This window comes from Lontra canadensis, unplaced genomic scaffold (assembly GCF_010015895.1).
Source record: "Lontra canadensis isolate GAN:19392208 unplaced genomic scaffold, GSC_riverotter_1.0 scaffold25, whole genome shotgun sequence".
Taxonomy (NCBI): domain Eukaryota; kingdom Metazoa; phylum Chordata; class Mammalia; order Carnivora; family Mustelidae; genus Lontra; species Lontra canadensis.
In genome coordinates this window covers 22,947,880-22,968,699 of record NW_022631019.1, presented here as the reverse complement: position 1 = coordinate 22,968,699, position 20,820 = coordinate 22,947,880, and the positions used below count along the sequence as shown (strand labels likewise).

The window sequence follows — 20,820 nt, the reverse complement described above, 5'->3', positions numbered from 1 at the left end:
ACCCGGTAAGTGATAGAAAGAGACTTTAAACCCCAAATCCGTAGTCTTAACTGCATTTCTTGTAAGATAGAGGTAATGATCACATCTCTTTTCCTGTGCTGTTAGCTTCAGATCAAGAAATATGTGTGTCCTCTCTCAACCTTTCCACTGGCGGGTGAGCAAATCCTGCTGGCACCATCCTCAAAATATATATACCAAATTGCTACCCCCTTCTGCCACCTCCACCACTAACTCGTGGTCTGAGCCATTATTTTCTCATCTGGCATTATTGTAGTGAGGTCCTAAAAGGTAATCCTGTTTCTGCTGTTGTATAGTCAGTCTATTGTCAGTCCGGCGACTGGAGAACCTTGCTAAAGGTCAGATCATGTTTCCCTCAGCTGAAAACTTTCAGTGGCTTTCCACTTCAGCCAGAGTTAAACCAAAATCCTTAAAATCTTTTGCCCATATTCCGTTTATCTCTCAAATCTACCTGTTTTCCATTGCTGATGCTGCTCATTTCGCTGGCTTCCGTGCTCTTGCCTCGAAGCCTTTGCATTTGCTGCACTCTACCAGAATGCTCTTCAAAACGGTTTACACACTCCGGCTCCTGCAAATCTTTGTTCAGATGTCCCGTTTTTCAGGGAAGACTTTCCTGACTACACTGCTTTAAATTGCAGTACCCCATATGCATTAATCCACATTGCTTTTTTTTCTCCATAGCACCTTCCACCTGCTGTATGTTTTGTTTTCTCTCTCCCTCTCTCCTCTTCCTCCTTTCCTAGAACACAAACTCCATTGTTTATTTTGTTCAGTACTACTTCTCCAGTGCCTAGAAAAATAGCCCGGCACGTAATATTTTTTTTTACTAAACCAGAAACTACTAAAGATATTTGGCATTAATAGTGCACCCATCCTTCTCTCTGAAAAAGAGTATCAGCCTGGGTTTCATTGAATTGTCCAAGCCTAGGCTTGGTGTCAAGACCATAATCAAAACTGCTGGGTAATATGTACCCTGCAGGATGTTTGGGAAGCACAGTCCAGTCATTAAATGAGCTAGAGACTGGGAAAACAGTATTGAATGACACAGGCAGGGTCCCTACACTTACAAGGCTGTTTTTCTACTGGGGGAAAAAAAAATGTGTGAGCAAATATTTAAGGTAATTTCAGGTAGTGGTAAGTGCTGTGAAGAAGTACAGTAGGAGTAATGGAATACTGAGGGGAGATGTGGTGCTGCTTGAGTTTGAGTGATCAAGGAAACACCTTCTGAAGAGGAAACATTGGAAGGAGCTAAACACAGGAGGATCAAGGGAAGAGGATTCTGATCAGGACCAACAAGTGTAAAGATCCTCGGACAGAAATGAGCTTAACATGTTTGAGCAATTAAAAGTTGGCTATGGGACCAGAGGAGAGTGAGCGAGTAGTTAGTAAACAGGTAAACACTAGACACTACAGCAGGAAGGGATCAAATTGGAGGCATAAGTTAGTATAAGAAGAGTTGCCATTCTCTAAATCAGGAGAAATCTCCTCAATTATTGTTACCCATGTCTTTTGCACCCTCCTTTGCCTGTATGTAGTGACTACTCTGTACTTCTGTCTTTTGTTCAGGGACCTCCAAGGTGTTCCTCCCTTCAGGCCCCAATCATGCTGCTCTCAGGACATGAAGGGGAAGTGTACTGCTGCAAGTTTCACCCCAATGGATCCACCTTAGCATCTGCAGGATTTGATCGACTGATATGTAAGAATAGTTTCTGAAGTTGGAATAATTGTTGTCTGCTAAGTTGTGATTATTTTTTAAAACCTCCAGTGCCGAAGAAGGTTATCAGTCTGAATCGGTCATGTCACAAACTACATAGCTAATATGCTAAAACAGTACAATAAGAATATTGAATGGTCTTGGGTATAGACCTCAAGGTCCATGTGGTAAATATAAAAGGGATTGTGTTACTAGTTGGAAAGTGAGTTGCCCTACTTTGAGAATATCTTCCTCATGGAGACAAATCTTGAGTGGATTGAGCCAGATAAGAGACCTAGGCATACCAGGTTAATGGAAGTAATGAGGGGAGAGAAAGCTTCCTTTTCCCGGATGTGAGACCTTCCTCTTGATCCACTCGTAGAATCCTAGCATATCGGAAAGAAGGGGGGGTGGGGATGGTAAAGTGACAACTCAGTTGGATAATCTCCCTGTAAGTCATTAGGATCTGCATCCAAGAGGCATCTGGCTGGCTTAGTCAGTAAAGCATGTGACTCTTGATCTTGGGGTTGTGGGTTCAAGCCCCATGTTGGGCATAGAGATTACTTAAAAATAAAATCCTTTAAAAAAAAAAAAAAAAGAGTTCAGGGCACGTGGCTGGCCCAGTCAGTAGGGCATGCTAGTCTTGATCTTGGGGCTGAGTTCAAGCTCCATGTTGGGTGTGGAGCCTACTTAAAATTTTTTTTAAAAACAGTTGGTAGAGCATGTAACTCTTGATCTCAGGGTCATGAGTTCAAGCCCCACATTGGGTGTAGAGATTGCTTAAAAATAAAATCTTAAAAAACAAAACAAAACAAAACAAAAAAAACCCTCTGCATCCAGATTCTTAGCTGCTAGTTGACAGTACCCGTTTTTGAGAAATAAGTTGAAAAAATCACTTTAGAGGAGTCATGAGAAAAAAGCAAGAGAGAAGATATCAGGAGCATCTGACTGTCTTTTATTCTGACATCATTTGTTGCATTATGGGATGAAGTGAGTCCTTTAGTTCTTTGCTTATAAGTCTGTACCTCAGAATAGATGAGAGCTGTCTTTGCTGTCTTAATTTAGATGTTCTACTACTGTGATCCTTAAACTTAACGGTGGCCAAGCATCTGGAACACTTGCAATTTTGCAGAACATTCTTGAATCGATACACTTATTTCATCAAGCAAAAAACAGTTTATCAACAGAAAAATAACTACAATATGTATGTACCTTATAATATATAGAGGTGCTCCTTAATAACACTCATCGAAGTTCATTCCTTGCTAGACCAAGTTCCCTGAGGGCAGGAACTGTGTCTATTCGTTATCTCATTTTATCCTAGCACCTGGCATGTTGTAGGTATATGGTACATGTGGAATGAAAAAATGTAGTATAAAGTCATTGCCATGTGACCTTCAAGTCAATTCTAGCTTCCTGGGTTTTCTGTAAGTGCCATCATTTTGTAGCCTCTACACTCAATCAACATGTAGTAGTGAGTACCAACTTTTTAAAAATTACAACAGAAAGCTTAAGACTTTAAAAATTATACCTATTTTTTTTTAAAGATTTTATTTATTTATTTGGCAGAGAGAGAAAGATCACAAGTAGGTAGAGAAACAGGCAGGGACGGGGGCAGGGAAGCAGGCCCCCTGCTGAGCAGAGTGCCTGACACAGGGCTCGATCCCAGGACTCTGGGATCATGACCTGAGCTGAAGGCAGAGGCTTAACCCACTGAGCCACCCAGGTGCCCCTATACCTACTTTTTTTAAGATTTTATTTATTTGAGAGAGAGAGCAGGAATAGGGGAGGGGCGGAGGGAGAAGCAGACTCCCCACTGAGCAGGGAGCCCTATGTGGGGTTTGATCCCAGGAGCCCAGGATCATGACCTGAGTCAAAGGCAGATGCTGAGTGAACTGAGCCACCCAGGTGCCCCTCCAAATTATATCTATTAACTAATTTTTATCAATCTTATGAAATATGAAAATATTACATTATTTTTGTTTTTGGTGTCAGGAAAATCGGTCCAGCCAGTAGAGCCAATAGTGTTCCAAGGGAGTGTAATCTCAAAACCATTGTGGTAAATTATAAGTACCTTTTCTATGGCTAATGAAGAGTTTTCTTTTGTGTAGTAATGATCATATAACTCGTGTCTTCCTAACAGTGTTGTGGAATGTCTATGGTGACTGTGATAACTATGCTACATTGAAGGGACACAGTGGGGCCGTGATGGAGCTGCATTATAACACTGATGGCAGGTGAGTAAGTAGTCTGCATGACAGAATGACAGCTGCTTTCATACTAATTTTTCTTGGCATCCTTTCACATTTCGTCCATAAGTTTTTTGTCTCTCTGGAGACTTTGCTGTCAAAAACCGCATTTTCGGCAGTTACTTTATTATCCTATCACTGTCAACCCAATCTCTTGTTCCATGTATGCATTTATAAATACATCTCTATCTAACATCAATAGCCCAATTTCTTTTTTAAGACATAAAACATAATTTTATATGCAGAAATCAGCTATTCTTACTATATAAGCAATAAAATATTTACTTTGAGAAACTCAAAAATATATAAATTTAAAAATAGCCCATATTCCTACCACTCCAAAGATAATCACTGTTAATATTTTGTTAGTGTTTCTCAAGTTTTTTTCCTGCTTAAAACTATTTGGTTTTACGTGTACATTAGAACTTCATGTATGATCTTTTCTGCTGCTTTTTTCCTTTAACATTATTCACCTAATGTATCATTTATTATAACATACGTTTATCATAAACATTTTAATGACTGCCTAATTCTACAATATCTATGTAATATAGAAATGTGATTATGCAAAGTTAATTAATCCATTAGGTATTTCAGTGAACATTCATAGTTTTATACCTCTGACCTTTTAAAATCCTAAGGTCCCTAAATCAACTGGTACATAGCCCTGTATGCATTTTTCCTGTTAATATTTGAATAAAGAAAGCCTTATAAAATCAATTATAACTTAGAAATCATTGTCATGGGCACCCAGCTGGCTCAGTCCGAGGAGCATATGATTCTTGAGCTTGGGGTAAGGAGTTTAAGCCCCTTGTTGGGTGTAGAGATTACTTAAATAATAAAACTTAAAAAAAAAATCATTTTCAGAGATGAAATAAGAAACTTGGAATTTTAGAGAAAGGGTTAAAGTTACTGAGTCACTGAGTCGAGAATTGCCACAGCCTGGGAGATGGAGAGGAGAAGGGAGTTGAGAGAAATTGGAAGGGGAGGTGAACCATGAGAGACTATGGACTCTGAAAAACAATCTGAGGGTTTTGAAGGGGCGGGGGTGGGAGGTTGGGGGAACCAGGTGGTGAGTATTAGAGAGGGCACAGATTGCATGGAGCACTGGGTGTTGTGCAAAAACAATGAATACTGTTATGCTGAAAAGAAATAAAAAATTAAAAAAAAAAAAAAAAAAGAATTGCCACAGTCTGTCTTCCCACTGTAGCAGGGAGTGGTTAAACATTTCCAGATGGGAAAGTGTTTAAAGCGTCATCTCTCAAAAAGGAGGAAGAGATTAGGGAAACTGCTGTATTAGGTTGGGATATATCATGGGGACTGCAGAAGGACTTTTTTATACATTTTCATGGGGTAGACCACGTAACCCGGTCTAGAGCACCAGTAGGATTTGGTAGGTAGGGTGAGGCATGCCTACGTCATGTGTCAGACCGGCAACAGTACAACGTGTCAGTGGCCTTAAAGAGTTTGGCACATTTTGGCAAGTGGGGAGGATGGATGGCTGTTGTTCGTCTTCACTCACTTGTTTTTTGTTCTTCCTCTTGCAGTATGCTCTTCTCCGCATCCACAGATAAAACGGTGGCAGTGTGGGATAGCGAAACAGGCGAGAGGGTTAAAAGGCTGAAAGGACATACTTCCTTTGTGAATTCCTGTTACCCAGCCAGGAGGGGCCCCCAGCTTGTCTGCACTGGCAGCGATGATGGGACAGTTAAGGTGGGTGTTGTCTGTCTGTATGTTGTTGCTGGTTCAGAGGTTCCATAATGTGAACTTACTTTGCCTTCCATCTATGGCGTAGCCTCCTCTCCACAACTTTGTTTTAACAGTCATTTCCCAAAACAGAGGTCTTTCTGTTTTTACTTTAAGATTTTTTAATTTGAGAGAGAGAGAGCAAGTGGGGGTGAAGGGGAGCAGATCGGGAGGGAGAGGGACAAGCAGATTCCATGCTGCTTATGGAGCCCAGTGCAAAGCTCAGTCTCAAAACCCTGAGCTCATGCTCTGAACTGAAACCAAGAGTTAGCAGACACTTGACTGGCTGGGCCACCCAGGCACCCCAAAAACAGAGGTTTTTTAAAGTAACAGGCAGTATTTTTAAGGATCCTGTAGAATGTTAGAACCATGTTGAACCTTTATGACTTGGAATAAAATGGACCACCTGAATTGGATCCTTTTTTTTTTTTTTAATTTGTTTGTCAGAGAGAGAGAGCGAGAGCATGTGCACAGGCAGAGGGAGAAGCAGGCTTCCTGCCGAGCAAGGAGCCCGATGCGGGACTCGATCCCAGGACACTGGGATCATGACCCAAGCCAAAGGCAGCCGCTTAGCCAACTGAGCCACCGAGGCATTCCCTGGGATTCTTGACTGAGCTGTTTACCTAATTATGTGATCTCAGGCAGTTCACTTTTCTGAACCTGTTTCTCAGTCTTTAGAACAGTGACAGCAATATACATGTCTTACAAAGCTGTTGTAAAAGTATAGTCACTATATATAAAGGTCAGTATATGGTTTAGTAACAAGATCATTTAGTTCAGTGATTCCAGCTTGTCTTCACGTCAGACTGCCTGAAGAACCTATTAAAAATAACCAGGTTCTCGGGACGCCTGGGTGGCTCAGTCCGTTAAACATCTGCCTTCAGCTAAGGTCATGATCCCAGGGAGCTAGGATCAAATCCCGCATTGGGCTCCTTGCTCAACAGGAAGCCTGCTTCTCCCTCTGCCTGCTGCTCTCCCTGCTTGTGCGCTCACTCTCACTCTCTCTCTCTCTCTGACAAATAAAAAATAAAATCTTAAAAAAAAAACAAAAAACCTCAAGATTCTTGTTCAGTAGGTCTAGAATGGGAATTTTTATTTTTAAATTAAGACTTTTAAAGAGCAGTTTTAGGTTCACAGTAAAATTGAGAAGATAGAGAGATTTCCCATATACCCACTGCCCCCACACATGCATAGCCTCTCCTGTGATCCCCCACCAGAGTGGTACATTTTTTACAATTGATAAACCTACACTGACACAGGGGCGCCTGGGTGGCTCAGTGGGTTAAAGACTCTGCCTTCGGCTCAGGTGATGATCTCAGGGTCCTGGGATCGAGCCCCGCATCGGGCTCTCTGCTCAGCAGGGAGCCTGCTTCCTCCTCTCTCTCTGCCTGCCTCTCTGCCTACTTGTGATTTCTCTGTCAAATAAATAAATAAAATCTTTAAAAAAAAAAAAACCTACATTGACACATCCTAATCACCCAAGTCCATAGTTTATATTAGGGTTCACATTTAGTGTTATACATTCTGTGCTTTGGGATAAACATATAATTACATGTATCCATCACAGTGGTATCATACCGAGTATTTTTTCTGCCCTAAAAATCCTCTGTGCTCCTTCTGTTCATCCCTCCCACCCCTGACAACCACTGATCTTTTTACTGTCTCCATAGTTTTGTCTTTTTTGAGATTGGTTTCTTTTACTTGGTAATAATGCATTTTAAGAGTCTTCGATGTCTTACAGACAGCCTCTCCTCTGTTGTCCTGCCCACTGCTACCTTGTAGTGTGTCTAATAAATTCCTATCTCCTTAAAAAAAAAGATTCTTCCATGTCTTTGTAGCTCATTTGTTCTAGTGCCAAATAATATTCCATTGTCTGGACATACCACAGTTTATTCATTCACTTACTAAAGGACATCTCAGTTGCTTCCCAGAGTTGCAGTTATGAATAAAATTGCTGTAAACATCCATGTGGGAGTTTTGTGTGGACCTAAATTTTTCAACTCTGTTGAGTAAATACTGAGGACCACGATTGCTAGATCATATGGTAAGAGCATATTTAATATTTGAGAAACCACCAGTCTGAGTGCCCAGCCAGCTCAGTTGATGGAGCGTGCAGCTCTTGATCTTGGGATTGTAAATTTGAGCCCCACGTTGGATGTAGAGATTATTGAAATCTTAAAAGAGGAAAGAAACCACAAGTCTGTCTTCCAAAGTAGCTGTACCATTTTACATTCCCACCAGCAATGAGCCAGAATCCCTGTTGTTCCGCATCATCATTTGGTGGTGTCAGTGCTCCGGATTTTGGCTTCTCTAATAGGTGTGTAGTTATACCTCATTGTTAGTTTAATTTACATTTTCCTGATAACATAAGGTGGAGCATCTCTTCATATGCTTTTTGTCGTCTGTGTACCTTCTTCGGTGAGGTGTCTGTTAAGATCTTTAGCTCATTTTTTTTTTAAGATTTTATTTATTCATTTGAGAGAGAGCACAAGCAGGGGGAGCAGCAGGCAGAGGAAGAGGGAGAAGCAGGCTCCCCACTGAGTGGGGAACCTGACGTGGGGCTTGATCCCAGGACCCTGAGATCATGACCCGAGCAGAAGGCAGATGCTTAAGCGACTGGAGCCACCCATGTGCCCCTTTAGCTCATTTTTTAATTGTGTTGTTTTCTTATTGCTTAGTTTTGAGAGTTCTTTGTACATTTTGGATAATAGTCCCTTATCAGATATACAAATATTTTCTCACTGTCTCGTGGTTTATCTTCTCATTCTCTTGACATTGTCTTTCTCAGGCAGAGTTTTTAGCTTTCATGAAATCCAGTTTATCAATTATTTCTTTCACGAATTGTGCCTTTGATGTTGTATCTAAAAAGTCATTGCCATACCTCAGGTCATCTGTGTTTTCTTCTGTGTGGTACATTTTGAGTTAATTTTTGTGAAAGGTGCAAGGTCTGTGTCTAGATGCATGTTTTTTGCATGTGGATGTCCAGTTGTTCCAGTGCCATTGGTTGAAGAAATTGACTTGCTCCATTGCCTTTTCTCCTTTGTCAAAGATCTGTTGACTGTATTTATGGGGGTCTATTCCTGGGCTCTGAGTTCTCTTCCATTGATGTATTCTTTCCCCAGGACCACACTCTCTGGATTACTGTAGTTTTATAGTAAGTCTTTTTTTTTTTTTTTTTTTTTTTAAGTAATCTCTGTACCCAACCTGGGGTCAAACACACGACTCTAAGATCACAAGTCACATGTTCTTCCAACTGAGCCACCTAGGTGCCCCTACAGTAAGTCTTGGAGGTCAGTTATCATCAGTCCTCCAACTTTGGTTTCTGCTTCAATATTGTGTTGGCAATCTTGGGTCTTTTGTCTCTATATGAATATTAGAATCAATTTGTTGATTTCCACAAAACTACTTACTAGAATTTTGGTTGGAATTGCATTGAATTTATGAAGTTGAGAATGACAATATTGACTTTTCCTATGCATGAGCATGGAATAGCTCTTCATTTATCCACTTGGTTTTTTTTTTTTTAAGTTTGTTTTTTTTTTTAATATTTTATTTATTTATTTGACAGACAGAGATCACAAGCAGGCAGAGAGGCAGTCAGAGAGAGAGAGAGAAGAGGAAGCAGGCTCCCTGCCGAGCAGAGAGCCCGATGCGGGACTTGACCCCAGGACCCTGAGATCATGACCCGAGCTGAAGGCAGAGGCCCAACCCACTGAGCCACCCAGGCACCCCATCTACTTGGGTTTTTGTTTTGTTTTGTTTTGTTTTTTAAAGATTTATTTATTTATTTGACAGAGAAGGAGAGACAGCGAGAGAGGAAACACCAAGCAGGGGTAGTAGGGGAGGGAGGAGCAGGCCTCCCACCAAGCAGGGAGCGCAATACAGGGCTCAATCCCTGGACCCTGGGATCACGACTCAAACCAAAAGCAGACGCTTAATGACTGAGCCACTCAGGCACCCCTAGTTCTTTGATTTCATTCGTCAGAGTTTTGAGGTTTTCCTCATTTAGGTCCTGTACATATTTTGTTAAGTTTATATCTAAATATACCTCTTTTTTGGGTGCTAATGTAAATGGTTTGGGTTTTTTTTTTTTTCTTTTTAAGAACCAGAATTTTTAAACCTGTTCCTCTTCTGATTTGATGTAGCAGGTCTGACAGTTCAGCAGCCATTGATCTCATCCAGCATCGTCATTTTACTCTTTTATCATTATTTGTATTTGAGTATGGTTGATGCATGTTAAATGAGATACAGGTATACAGCATAGTGATTGAGCAGATTTATGCATTATGCTACACTCACCATTGCACCCTCCTTTTCAAATGAGGAAAATGAGGCCTAAAAATAGTGACTTTTATTTCAGGGGCACATAATGACATACTACTTTGTAGGACCAATCATTTTATTCTTTCTTTGGCACAAATTTTGGGTTCTGGGTAGTCTTTTTATTTATTTGACAGAGAGAACACAAGCACAGGGAACAGCAGGCAGAGGGAGAAGGAGAGACAGGCTCCCTACTGAACAAGGAGCCTGAAAAGGGGCTCAATTGCAGGACCCTGGGATAATGACCTGAGCCAAAGGCAGATACTTAATCGACTGAACCACCCAGGTGCCCCTTTGGGTAGTCTTTAATGATTAAATCAGGATGGATTTCGAAGGAGTACATCTGAGAAACGACACTAAACCTATGATTGTTGCTTTTTAAATGAATTTTTTTTCTTTTCATAGTTAAAGGTTGTGACACTAACATACTGAATCATCTGCTTTGGGATATTTTTCTACTAAATCATTTTTTTTCTACTAAATCATTTTTATAATAAACCCAATCAGTTGGGGCCCCTTGATGTTTGACTAGGTAGAGAGGCTGCCGCTTAGGAATGGTTTCCAAAGCCCGGAGCTCTTAACCTACATGTGCCATAGTTGGAGAGTCTTTTAACAGTAACTTATTTGCTCATTGGCTTTTCAAAAGACAGTAAGACACTATCTTGTACATACTAATATAACTCTGTATGTTAACAACTTTAATTTACATAAAAATTTACATAAAATAATAATAAATAAAAATTTACATTAAAAAAAAAAAGGCAGTAAGAGATGAAAATACCCTAAGGAATTTTGTTTATATTCATCAAGGGCCTGCTATATGATAAACACCTAGGAACTTACTCATGTTTGTTTCCGGCTTCACTTCCTTTACCTTTTCTCTGACTTTATTTCTTTATGTATTTATCTCTTTCCTCATGTTTATCTTTCTGCCTTTACTTGGCTTTTCTTTTTTCAACTACTCTCCATTGTGAATATCTGTCTTTTTTATTATTATTATTTATTTATTTGAGAGCACGAGGGGAAAAGGGGGGGGCAGGGTGAGAGGGAGGAGGAGAGAAGCAGACTCCCTGCTGAGGGTGGAGCCCTACGTGCAGCTCCATCTCACCACCCTGAGATCATGACCTGAGCCAGAATCAAGAGTCAGATACTCAACCAACGGAGCCACCCAAGCACCCCTGTATGTCTTTTTTTTTTTTTTTAAAGATTTCATTTATTTATTTGAGAGAGAAACAGTGAGAGAGAGCATGAGAGGTGAGAAGGTCAGAGGGAGAAGCAGACTTCCCATGGAGCTGGGAGCCCGATGCTGGACTCGATCCCGGGACTCTGGGACCATGACCCGAGCCGAAGACAGTCGCTCAACCAAATGAGCCACCCAGGCGCCCTATGTCTGTCTTTTTTATTCTCCTTTTAGTTTCTTACTTTTCTTCTCCCTTTATTAAACATGATTTGAGGGGCACCTGCGTGGCTCAGTGGATTAAAGCCTCTGCCTTCAGCTCAGGTCATGATCTCAGGGTCCTGGGGTCGAGCCCTGCATCGGGCTGTTTGCTCAGCGGGGAGCCTGCTTCCTCCCTCTCTCTGCCTATTTGTGATCTCTGTCTGTCAAATAAATAAAGTCTTTAAAAAAATGATTTGAAATAAATATTTTATTACTGAAAATAATATTTATTTTAATGTGCAGTATGTCACATCACCTGAAGTGACTGCTTTTTAACCAGTTCCTTATTCTTAATTTCAACATATTATTTATAAACAATTCTTTGTTGAACAGCCTCTTACATATGCCTTTTAGTTACTTGCCACATTGGAATGCTTTATTGTTTTCTGTTCTAGGTTTGTAAGTGTGGGAATTTAATAACCTTTGCTTATCTAAGGGGGAAAACATTGTGTTGCATTTTACTCATCAGAATTCTCAATAGAAAACAAAGCTTTCAGTAATTCTTGTATTTTCAGTCTAGAATTGGCAGCCTGAGCATTCTCTAAACTAGTAGTTGGCTTTTTTGGTGTGGGTTTTTTTTTTTTTAAGATTTTATTTATTTGTTTCAGAGGGGGAGAGAGAGAGAGCATGAGAAAGGGAAAGGGCAGAGGCAGAGGGAGAAGCAGACTCCTCGCTGAGCAAGGAGCCTGATGCGGGACTCAATCCTGGGACCCTGGGATCATGACCTGAGCCAAAGGCAGATGCTGAACCAGATGAGCCACCCAGTGCCCCCATACTAGTAGTTTTCATATTGTTTTTAACAATTCATTCTTTCTAATAAAGCAAGTCGGAAATCATTTTTTAGGGGCACGTGGGTGGCTCAGTCACTTAAATGTCTTCCTTTGGCTCCAGTCACGATGCCAGGGTCCTGGGATCAAGCCCTGTGTCCGCTCCCCACTCAGGGGAGAACCTGCTTCTCCCTCTTTCTTTGCCCCTCCCCCTGCTTATGCTCGTGTGCACATGCTCGCTCTCTCTCAAATAAATACAATCTTTTAAAAAATTTTAAAGGAAATCATTTTTATATTGTATATAGGTTTAAAGCATACATATTATTATCTTTTATATATGTAAACATATATATAAATAAAGATTGTTCCCTTTTATAAACAATTTAGTCCTCGTGCCATTACACAGACCAAAGCAGGGAAGGTGTTTGGGTTAGAGGTGCGGGTGGGCCATCGTGGCCCAAAGTGGTGTCAGGGCCCAGGTGAGGTGAGGAAAGCATCCGTGCAGGATGGGAGCAGTCCGTTTTAGGGAGATGGGGACTGACAAGGGTAAGGATGGCATCCACATGACACAGAGTAGGTAGCCCAGTATGGGGAATTGGAGGGGAGAGCAGCCCAACATAGAGTCAGTGCCTAAGCAGAGTAAAAGTTTCATCTGTGCATTGGTGGGGAAGAAAGTATGGGTATGAGCTTGAGCTGAGTGTCCACATGGGATGAGAGCAGTTTAGGTCCAAAGTCTGAGGCTAAGGATAGCATTCCTGAGGAAAGGCAGCCTGGAGAGGGATATTAGAGCCAGAGCAGAGTGAAGGGAGCATTCATACAAAGGGATAACCCAAATGGGGTGAAGAGGGGTTCCACACAGGAAATGTGAATCACAGTTCAAACAGAGAAAGGAAGACATTCATGCAGGGGAAGGGTAGAAAAGGATATGGGAGATTAATTACATACAGGAATCTTCATCAGGTAAGTATAATAAGTATAACAGGAGGCATACTTCTCATTGTCAGAGAAAGGAGTTACCAATACAGGAGAGAGGACTAAAGTGCATCTTGTGTTGTTGGCATTGAACTGGGTGTATCAGTGAGAACTCGTGGGATTCAACACATAAAACAGATAGGTATAGAAAAAACAAGAGATTAAGCGTATGCTTAACAGATGTGCATGTGCCTGTGTGTGCATATATTGGCAACTGTCCACTGAGAGCGTTTAGGAACAAAATCCCCAAAGCAGTGAGCACATCTACTGGGCACGTCTTGGTCTTTCAATACCGTTTTCCACTAAAGAAACCAGGACTCCTTATTTCAGGACTGTGCAGGGAAAGTACAAGATGAACCTGGAACATCTTATGCAATAATGCTTGTCAAAAGAACATCTTAATCAAATGATCAACTGAACATTATCCATGATGGGACAAATCAAAATCATGAGCCACTCAATAAAATACAATGAAAACGCAGCATCACTCCAGTGAGATTCCTGCCAAAGAGGCATAACTTGATTCTAATCATGAAGAAATACCAGACAAACCCAAACTGAGGGACATTCTACAAAATAACTATCCTATTATTTGAGAAGCATCAAGGTCAAGAAAATTCTGAGACACTCTTCCAGGCTGAAGGAGACTAAAGAAACATGACCCATAAGTTCAGCACATGAATCTGAACTGAATTTCTTTGCAATAAAAGACATTGGGACAAGTTGTGAAACTTGAATGAAACCTGAGGATTGGATGATGATAATGTATTGGTGTTAATTTTGATAGGTTGTGTTAAGATTTTATAGGAATATATATACACACACACATATATACACATATGTATGTATGTATTATATGTATCTCTTTTTTTAAGATTTTTTTAAAGATTTTATGTATTTGAGAGAGAGAGAGAGATAGCAAGAGAGAGCTTGAGTGGGGTGAAGGGGCAGAGGGTGAGGGAGAAGGAGGTTTCCTGATGAGCAGGGAGCCCAATATGGGACTTTATTCCAGGACCCTGAGATCAGGACCAGAGCCAAAGGCAGACACTTAAGGACTGAGCCACCCAGGCACCCCAAAGATTTTACTTACATGAGGGAGAGAGCACATGAACAGGGGCAGGGGGCGGGGGTGGAGAGCAGCAGAGGGAGAAGGAGAAGCAGACTCCCCACTGAGCAGGGAGCCCAGCACAGGGCTAGATCCCAGGACCCCGGGGTCATGACTGGAGCCAGAGGCAGACACTTAGCCACCTGAGCCACCAGACACCGCTATTATATGTATCTCATAGGACAAACACACTCAGGTTTTTAGGAGTGATGAAGCTCTCGGGTCGTGGTTCCAGAGTCTGCCTAACCCAGGGCTCCATCCCAGGACCCTGGGACCATGACCCAAGCCAAAGGCAGATGCCTAACCGACTGAGCCCCCCAGGTGCCCAAAGCATGGGACTTTTGATCTCAGGGTTGTGAGTTCAAGCCCCATCCATGTTGGGTGTAGAGATTACTAAAAATAAATAAACTTTAAAAAAAAAATTTTTTAATGTAGATCCATGTTATGTAAGTTTATTTTTTTCTTAAATAGAGCCTAATTGTTTATAGAATATAGGGTTGTAGAATTGTTGTACCTAATCTTTATTTCCTTCTATTGTTAATAAGTCAAACAGCTATTGAAAATAAATACTAACTTTTTAAAACAAACATATGTTTAGTATTTATAAGAAATTAACACTTTTTAGTAAATTCAACATGAATGTAATAGAATCAGACAATACTAAATTCTTGTCCTTGTTTTGCCCTTGACCTACTGGGTGTTTCTCATCAAGTTAGTTCTATCTTTGTGCTTTAGTTTATTCATCCATGAAAGTTGAGATTAAATTAGATGGCCTAAACATAGTAACTTTTAAACATTTTTTAAATCACAATCTGCATTAAGGAATACATTTTATACTATCACCCAGAATATACTCCCCTCAATACATCTGTGTTTATGAATCAACCCTTTCTATAGGGGACATTTTCTTCTATATTTTTTTAACTGGGGTAAAATTCACATAACATAAATTTACCATTTTAACCATTTTTTTTTAAATAATTTATTTATTTGACAGAGAGAGAGAGAGATCACAAGCAGGCAGAGAGAGAGCGGGAAGCAGGCTCCCTGTGGAGCAGAGAGCCCGATGCAGGGCTCAATCCCAGGACCCTGAGATCATGACCTGAGCCGAAGGCAGTGGCTTAACCCACTGAGCCACCCAGGCGCCCCCCATTTTAACCATTTTAAAATATATACAATTCAGGGCTTTTAGTACATTCACAATATGTGTACTCATCACCATGATCCAATACCAAAACTGCCCCCCCCCAATAAAATTAGAAAAGGATGGGAGCAGTCCATTACAGGGAGACGGGGACTGACAAAGATAAGGAGGGCAAAAGAGAAACCCCATACCCATTTAGCAGTCAGTACTTTTTCCCTACCTTCCAGCCCCTGGCAACCACTAATCTCCTTTTTGTCTCTATGTACTTGCCTCTTCTGGGCATTTCATATAAATAGAATAGAATCATGTAAGTGGCCTTTTTGTGTTCAGTTTCTTTCACTCAGCTTAATGTTTTCAGGCTTCATCCTTGTTGTAACATGTATTAATATTTCATTCCTTTTTAACACTGCTACAAAGATTGGTGTATAAGTTTTTGTTTCATTTCTCTTGGGTATATATCTAGGAGGAAGATTGCTGGGTCGTATGGTAATTTTGCTTTAGCTTTTTGGGGAACATCCAGGCTTTTCCACAGCAGCCAGATCATTTTATATTCCCACCAGTGGTGTTCGAGGGTTCCAGTTTTTCCTCACCATCACTCGTTAGTTTCTGTGATTCCTTTTTTGTTTTTGTTTTTGTTTTTTTGTTAATTATAACCATCCTAGTGAGTGTGAAGCAATCTCTAATCGTTGTTATGATTTGCCTTTCCCAACTAATTTATGATGCTGAGCCTCTTTTCTTGTGCTTACAGCTCCTGAAAAGAAATGTTTATTCAGGGCCTTTGCCCATTTTCGGGGCTATTTGCAATGTTGTTGAACTATGGGTTTTTTATTCTGGATACTAGATCTTTATCAGATACATGATTTGCAAATATTTCTACCACTGTTGGTTATCTTCTCATCTCATTTTCTAGATACTATCCTTTGATGTACAAAAGTTTCTCATTTTTATGAAGTTCAGTTTATGTTTTTTCTTTGGTCACTTGTTCTTTTGGTTTCATAGCTAATAATTCATTGCCAAATCCAAGGCCATGAAAATTTACCCCTGTGTTTTCTTCTAAGAATGTCATAGTTTTAACTTTTACATTTAGGTCTTTGATCCACATGGAGTACATTTTTCCATATGGTATGAGATAAAGGTCTGCTTTCATTATTTTGAGTATGGTTATCCAGTTGTCCCATCATCATTTTTTGAAAAGACTTAATTTCTTTTTTTCTTCTGTAGGGGCCATACTTTGCTTTTTTGTGTGTGTCATAATTTCCTGTTGAAAACATTTGAATATTATAATGTGGTTAACTGGAAATTATTTTCTCCCAAGGGTTTATTGTTGCTGCTTGTTTAGTAAATTATCTTGCTCTTTTTTTTTTTTTTTAAGATTTTATTTATTTATTTGACAGAGAGAGACACAGCGAGAGAGGGAACACAGGCAGGGGAAGTGGGAGAGGGAGAAGCAGGCTTCCCGCCAAGCAGGGAGCCTGATGTGGGGCTCAATCCCAGGACCTTAGATAATGACCTGAGCCGAAGGCAGCTGCTTAATGACTGAGCCACCCAGGTGCCCCACCTTTCTTTTTTCTTTTTCTTTTTTTTTTTTTTTTTAAGATTTACTTATTATTTGGGGAGCCTGGGTGGCTCAGTCATTAAGCATCTGCCTTCTGCTCAGGTCATGATCTCAAGGTCCTGGGATCAAGCCCTGCATCAAGTTCCCTGCTCGGCGCGAAACCTGCTTCTCCCTCTCCCACTTCCCCTGCTTGTGTTCCCTCTCTCACTATGTCTATCTCTGTCAAATAAATAAATAAAATCTTTTTTAAAAGAATTTACTTATTATTAGAGAGAGAGAGAGCATGAACAGGGGGAGAGGCAGAGGGAGAGAGAATCTCAAGCCGACTCCCTGCTAAGCACAGAGCCCAACACAGGGCTCAATCCCAGGACCTTGAGACCATGACCTGAGCCGAAACCAGATGTCAGCCACACAACTGAGCCACCCAGGCACTCCTATTAAGTGAATTTTCTGAGCTAATTTTATAAAGTCTGTATTATTTGCCATGTGTAGCCACTGAAATCTCTGTTGCATTAGCTTGGTGGCTCACTAATGATTTGACAGAGATTTTCTTAATCACTTGTGGATAAAAACCTCTCCCCAGTCTTTGCAGACTCATTGTGTGTGTTTGGGGGGGTCTGTCTTTACCAGACAGTTTACAGCTTTGTGTCAGTTTACAACTTTCTGTTAGCCTTCACTTCCTGCTTGTGCGGAGCTCTTGCAGGTCTGTGAGAGCACTTAGGACCTTCTCAGGTCTTTTCTGAACGTGTGCCAGACATGGGCATGCAAACGGCCTTCTAGAGTCCTAGGAATACGTCAGCTTTTCAAAGCTCTTTTTCTCCAAATTGTGTCATTCCTCAGCTTTTCTCCCAAGCTTTTTGGTTTGTGTACAGTTTGCCCCAACTCTCATCCCTGGCCCCAGACAGCAGAGGCTAATGCATTTGCCTTTAAATGTTTTAGACGAATGCCTCTGCCCTGGCAGAGTTCCAAGTTATGCAAAATGAAGTCAAACCTTTTAAGTTCATCCTTCAGGGAGCCACCAGAAAGTTAAAAACAACCACAGTTCTTTGAGAATAAGGTCCATTCTGGTCCCTCTGGTATGGGAACCTATACTGGGAATATGGGCCATTGTCTTCAGAGCTCTTGCTGAGTAGGAGAGGGAGACAGGGTAAGTTAAAACACTATAAAACTCTTACCAAGACTCAGGAGGGTTTTTTTCCTCATAAGCATTTTACTGGTTGCTACAAAGTTTTGAATAGTTTCTAGAGTTCTGATAAAGTTAATTCTGCCAGGTTTTTTGCCACATAATTCTCTGCTTTTATAGAGGGGCAACCTTTTAGCATTTCCTATTCTGCTGTTTTCATTGATGTAACCTCTCTCTGTATATTTTTTAATGTGAGCCATAGCCCATTAATGCTGCAGTTTGAAAGCACTGGTCTGACATCCTTGCTGTGCAAAGACCATATGAACTAAGCAAGCAGAGGATTTTCATTCTAAGGCATGTTGATGAACTATGATTATTCATACTTTAACAAAGGTGTCTGAAAATACAACCAAAGTGATTTGTTATCCCAACTTTCAGATACATTGGCCAAATTATGTCACTTCTCACCATGTTAGTAGAATATCCAGACAAGTTTCTGAATGGTGTCACTGTTAAAAATGTATTTACCTGGGCACCTGGGTGGCTCAGTCGGTTAAGCCACTGCCTTCAGCTCAGGTCATGATCCCGGAGTCCTGGGATTAAGTCCCATATCGGGCTGTCTCTGCTTTGCAGGGAGCCTGCTTCTCCCTCTCCCTCTGCCTGCCACTCCTTCTGCTTGTGCGCACACTCTCTCTCTCTGTCAAATAAGTAAATAAAATCTTTTTAAAAAGAAAAAAAATGTATTTACCTCTACAAAATCCTTAAGACTTCAGGATGTACTCTGCAATTACTTACAATGATATTTGACCATAGACCCTCCTATTCCTCTGCTTCAGCTGTGGGACATCCGGAAGAAAGCAGCCATCCAGACATTTCAGAACACGTACCAGGTGTTAGCTGTGACCTTCAATGACACAAGTGACCAGATTATTTCTGGTGGAATAGACAATGATATCAAGGTATGTTTAATGTTTGCGTTACACCTTCCTTTCACCTGTCTCCATTCGCAGATGGTAGTCTTTTCAAACTTCTGAGTTTGTGATAGCTTTGTACTTTATATCAACTACAAGGAAGATAGTAACTTAAATCTTGTTTTCTTTCTGCCCTATCCTCATTGACTTCTAAGTCAAGGGTTGCATTATAGCTCATATAAATGCCATCAGGGACCAGACAGTTCATGTGAAGTGAGGCCCATGTGTGGAGTCTGTGAACGTGAAGAATGTGTTCCTTGGCTAAAGACATTTGCAACCTTTTTTCCCCCTCATTCTGTTGGCCTGCTGAGATAGCGTCGAATGACCCTGTGATTCTCAACTCTGATCTCTCAGTGCGTCTTTCTCTTTGAGACTGCACAAAGGAAGTTTCAGAGAATCCACAGCCAAGAAAGAGGGAAGGCGGTGATGTTGTGAGAGTGGCAGTGGTCCACACAGCAGCACAGCGTACTCGTGCTTTTGACCAATTAACTTGGTTTCTAATCCCAGTTCTGTCATTTTCTAGTTTTTTAGGACTGCAAGCAAGTTCTTTAACAGCCTCTTAATAACCACAATAATAACATCTACTTCATGGGGTTGTAGTGAGGATTAAATGAACCTAATGCATTAGAGCACGTTGCAGTTTCTGGACATAGCAAATGCCAGTGGATGGGAAGTGTTTTGGGGGTTACACAATTTGCATCTGTCTTTACATACTGGCTTCCTTAAGTGTTTCAAAGATTTTTGACCTTCTGTTTTACCTTTAGAGTGATAACTGTAGGTAAATATCCAGCTTCCTACTGTCCCTATCTAAAAATTATGCTGTGTGCCCTTCCTTCCCTGCCTCCTCTGCTGCTACTACAGATGAAATGTCCTTGCTTTTGTTTAAAGGTAGTCCCTTCAGTGGAAGGATATCAGCTCCTTTTCCCTGACTGGGCCCTCATACCGTCTGTTTTCCCAGATCCTGTTTCCAGTCTGCTCTTCTGTCTTCGCGTCATCACTCCACTGTGCTCAGCTCTTGGCGTTAGGGTGGGGAGTCTTCCTTCCATTCCACTTCCTCCTGTTGTTGCCTTGTCCGTCTTCCCCTTCACAGCCAGACTTCTTTCGTGGTGGTGACAGTAATAATGTTATCGTTACCATGGGACCCTTACTGTCAGTGTTAGGCCTTGTTCTTCGAGCTTTCTCTTACTCATTTAAGCTTCACAGCACCCTATGAAATAAATGCTATTCATGCCATTTTACAGATGAAGAAACTGAATTAAAAGAAGCCCGGTAAAACCCAGACTCGGGTTTCAGAGTCCTGCTCTTAATGCCTATGAGAAGTGCCCCCTGACGATTGTTCTACACTCACTGTCTTCAGTTCCACCCCATTTCATTCCTCCACTCCATGTCTCCTGATCACTCCTCAGCAGTCTGGCTTCTGCCTCCATTGTTTCATTGGTGACCTTCTCTTCAAGGTCACCAATAATCCTCCCTGTTCCTAAATTCAGTAGATTCTTTTAATCTTTTAATAGTTGTGACAGTACCTACAGTCTCCTACCCCTCTGGCATATCATTTTCAAATACCTCTGAGAGCCATTATCTCTATATATACTTGTCAGGCGAACGTGATAACCACTATACTATGCAAACTCTCCATACATATTTGAAATGTCATTATTCCCCAAGGTCCTTTCCTAGGTGCTTCTCATATATCCCTTTTCCCTGGACAGTTCTCACCTA

General features: G+C 41.0%; 1 protein-coding gene across 1 annotated transcript in view; it reads left to right on the top strand.

Annotated features, from left to right (window-relative positions):
* The window catches only part of SNRNP40 (small nuclear ribonucleoprotein U5 subunit 40), a 35,328-nt gene that overhangs the window by 767 nt on the left and 13,741 nt on the right, over nt 1-20,820 (top strand). The window contains exons 2-5 of the mRNA XM_032864011.1: nt 1,585-1,714; nt 3,855-3,948; nt 5,508-5,673; nt 18,967-19,089. Coding sequence (XP_032719902.1) covers nt 1,585-1,714; nt 3,855-3,948; nt 5,508-5,673; nt 18,967-19,089 — 513 coding nt within the window. The remainder of the gene's footprint in view (nt 1-1,584; nt 1,715-3,854; nt 3,949-5,507; nt 5,674-18,966; nt 19,090-20,820) is intronic.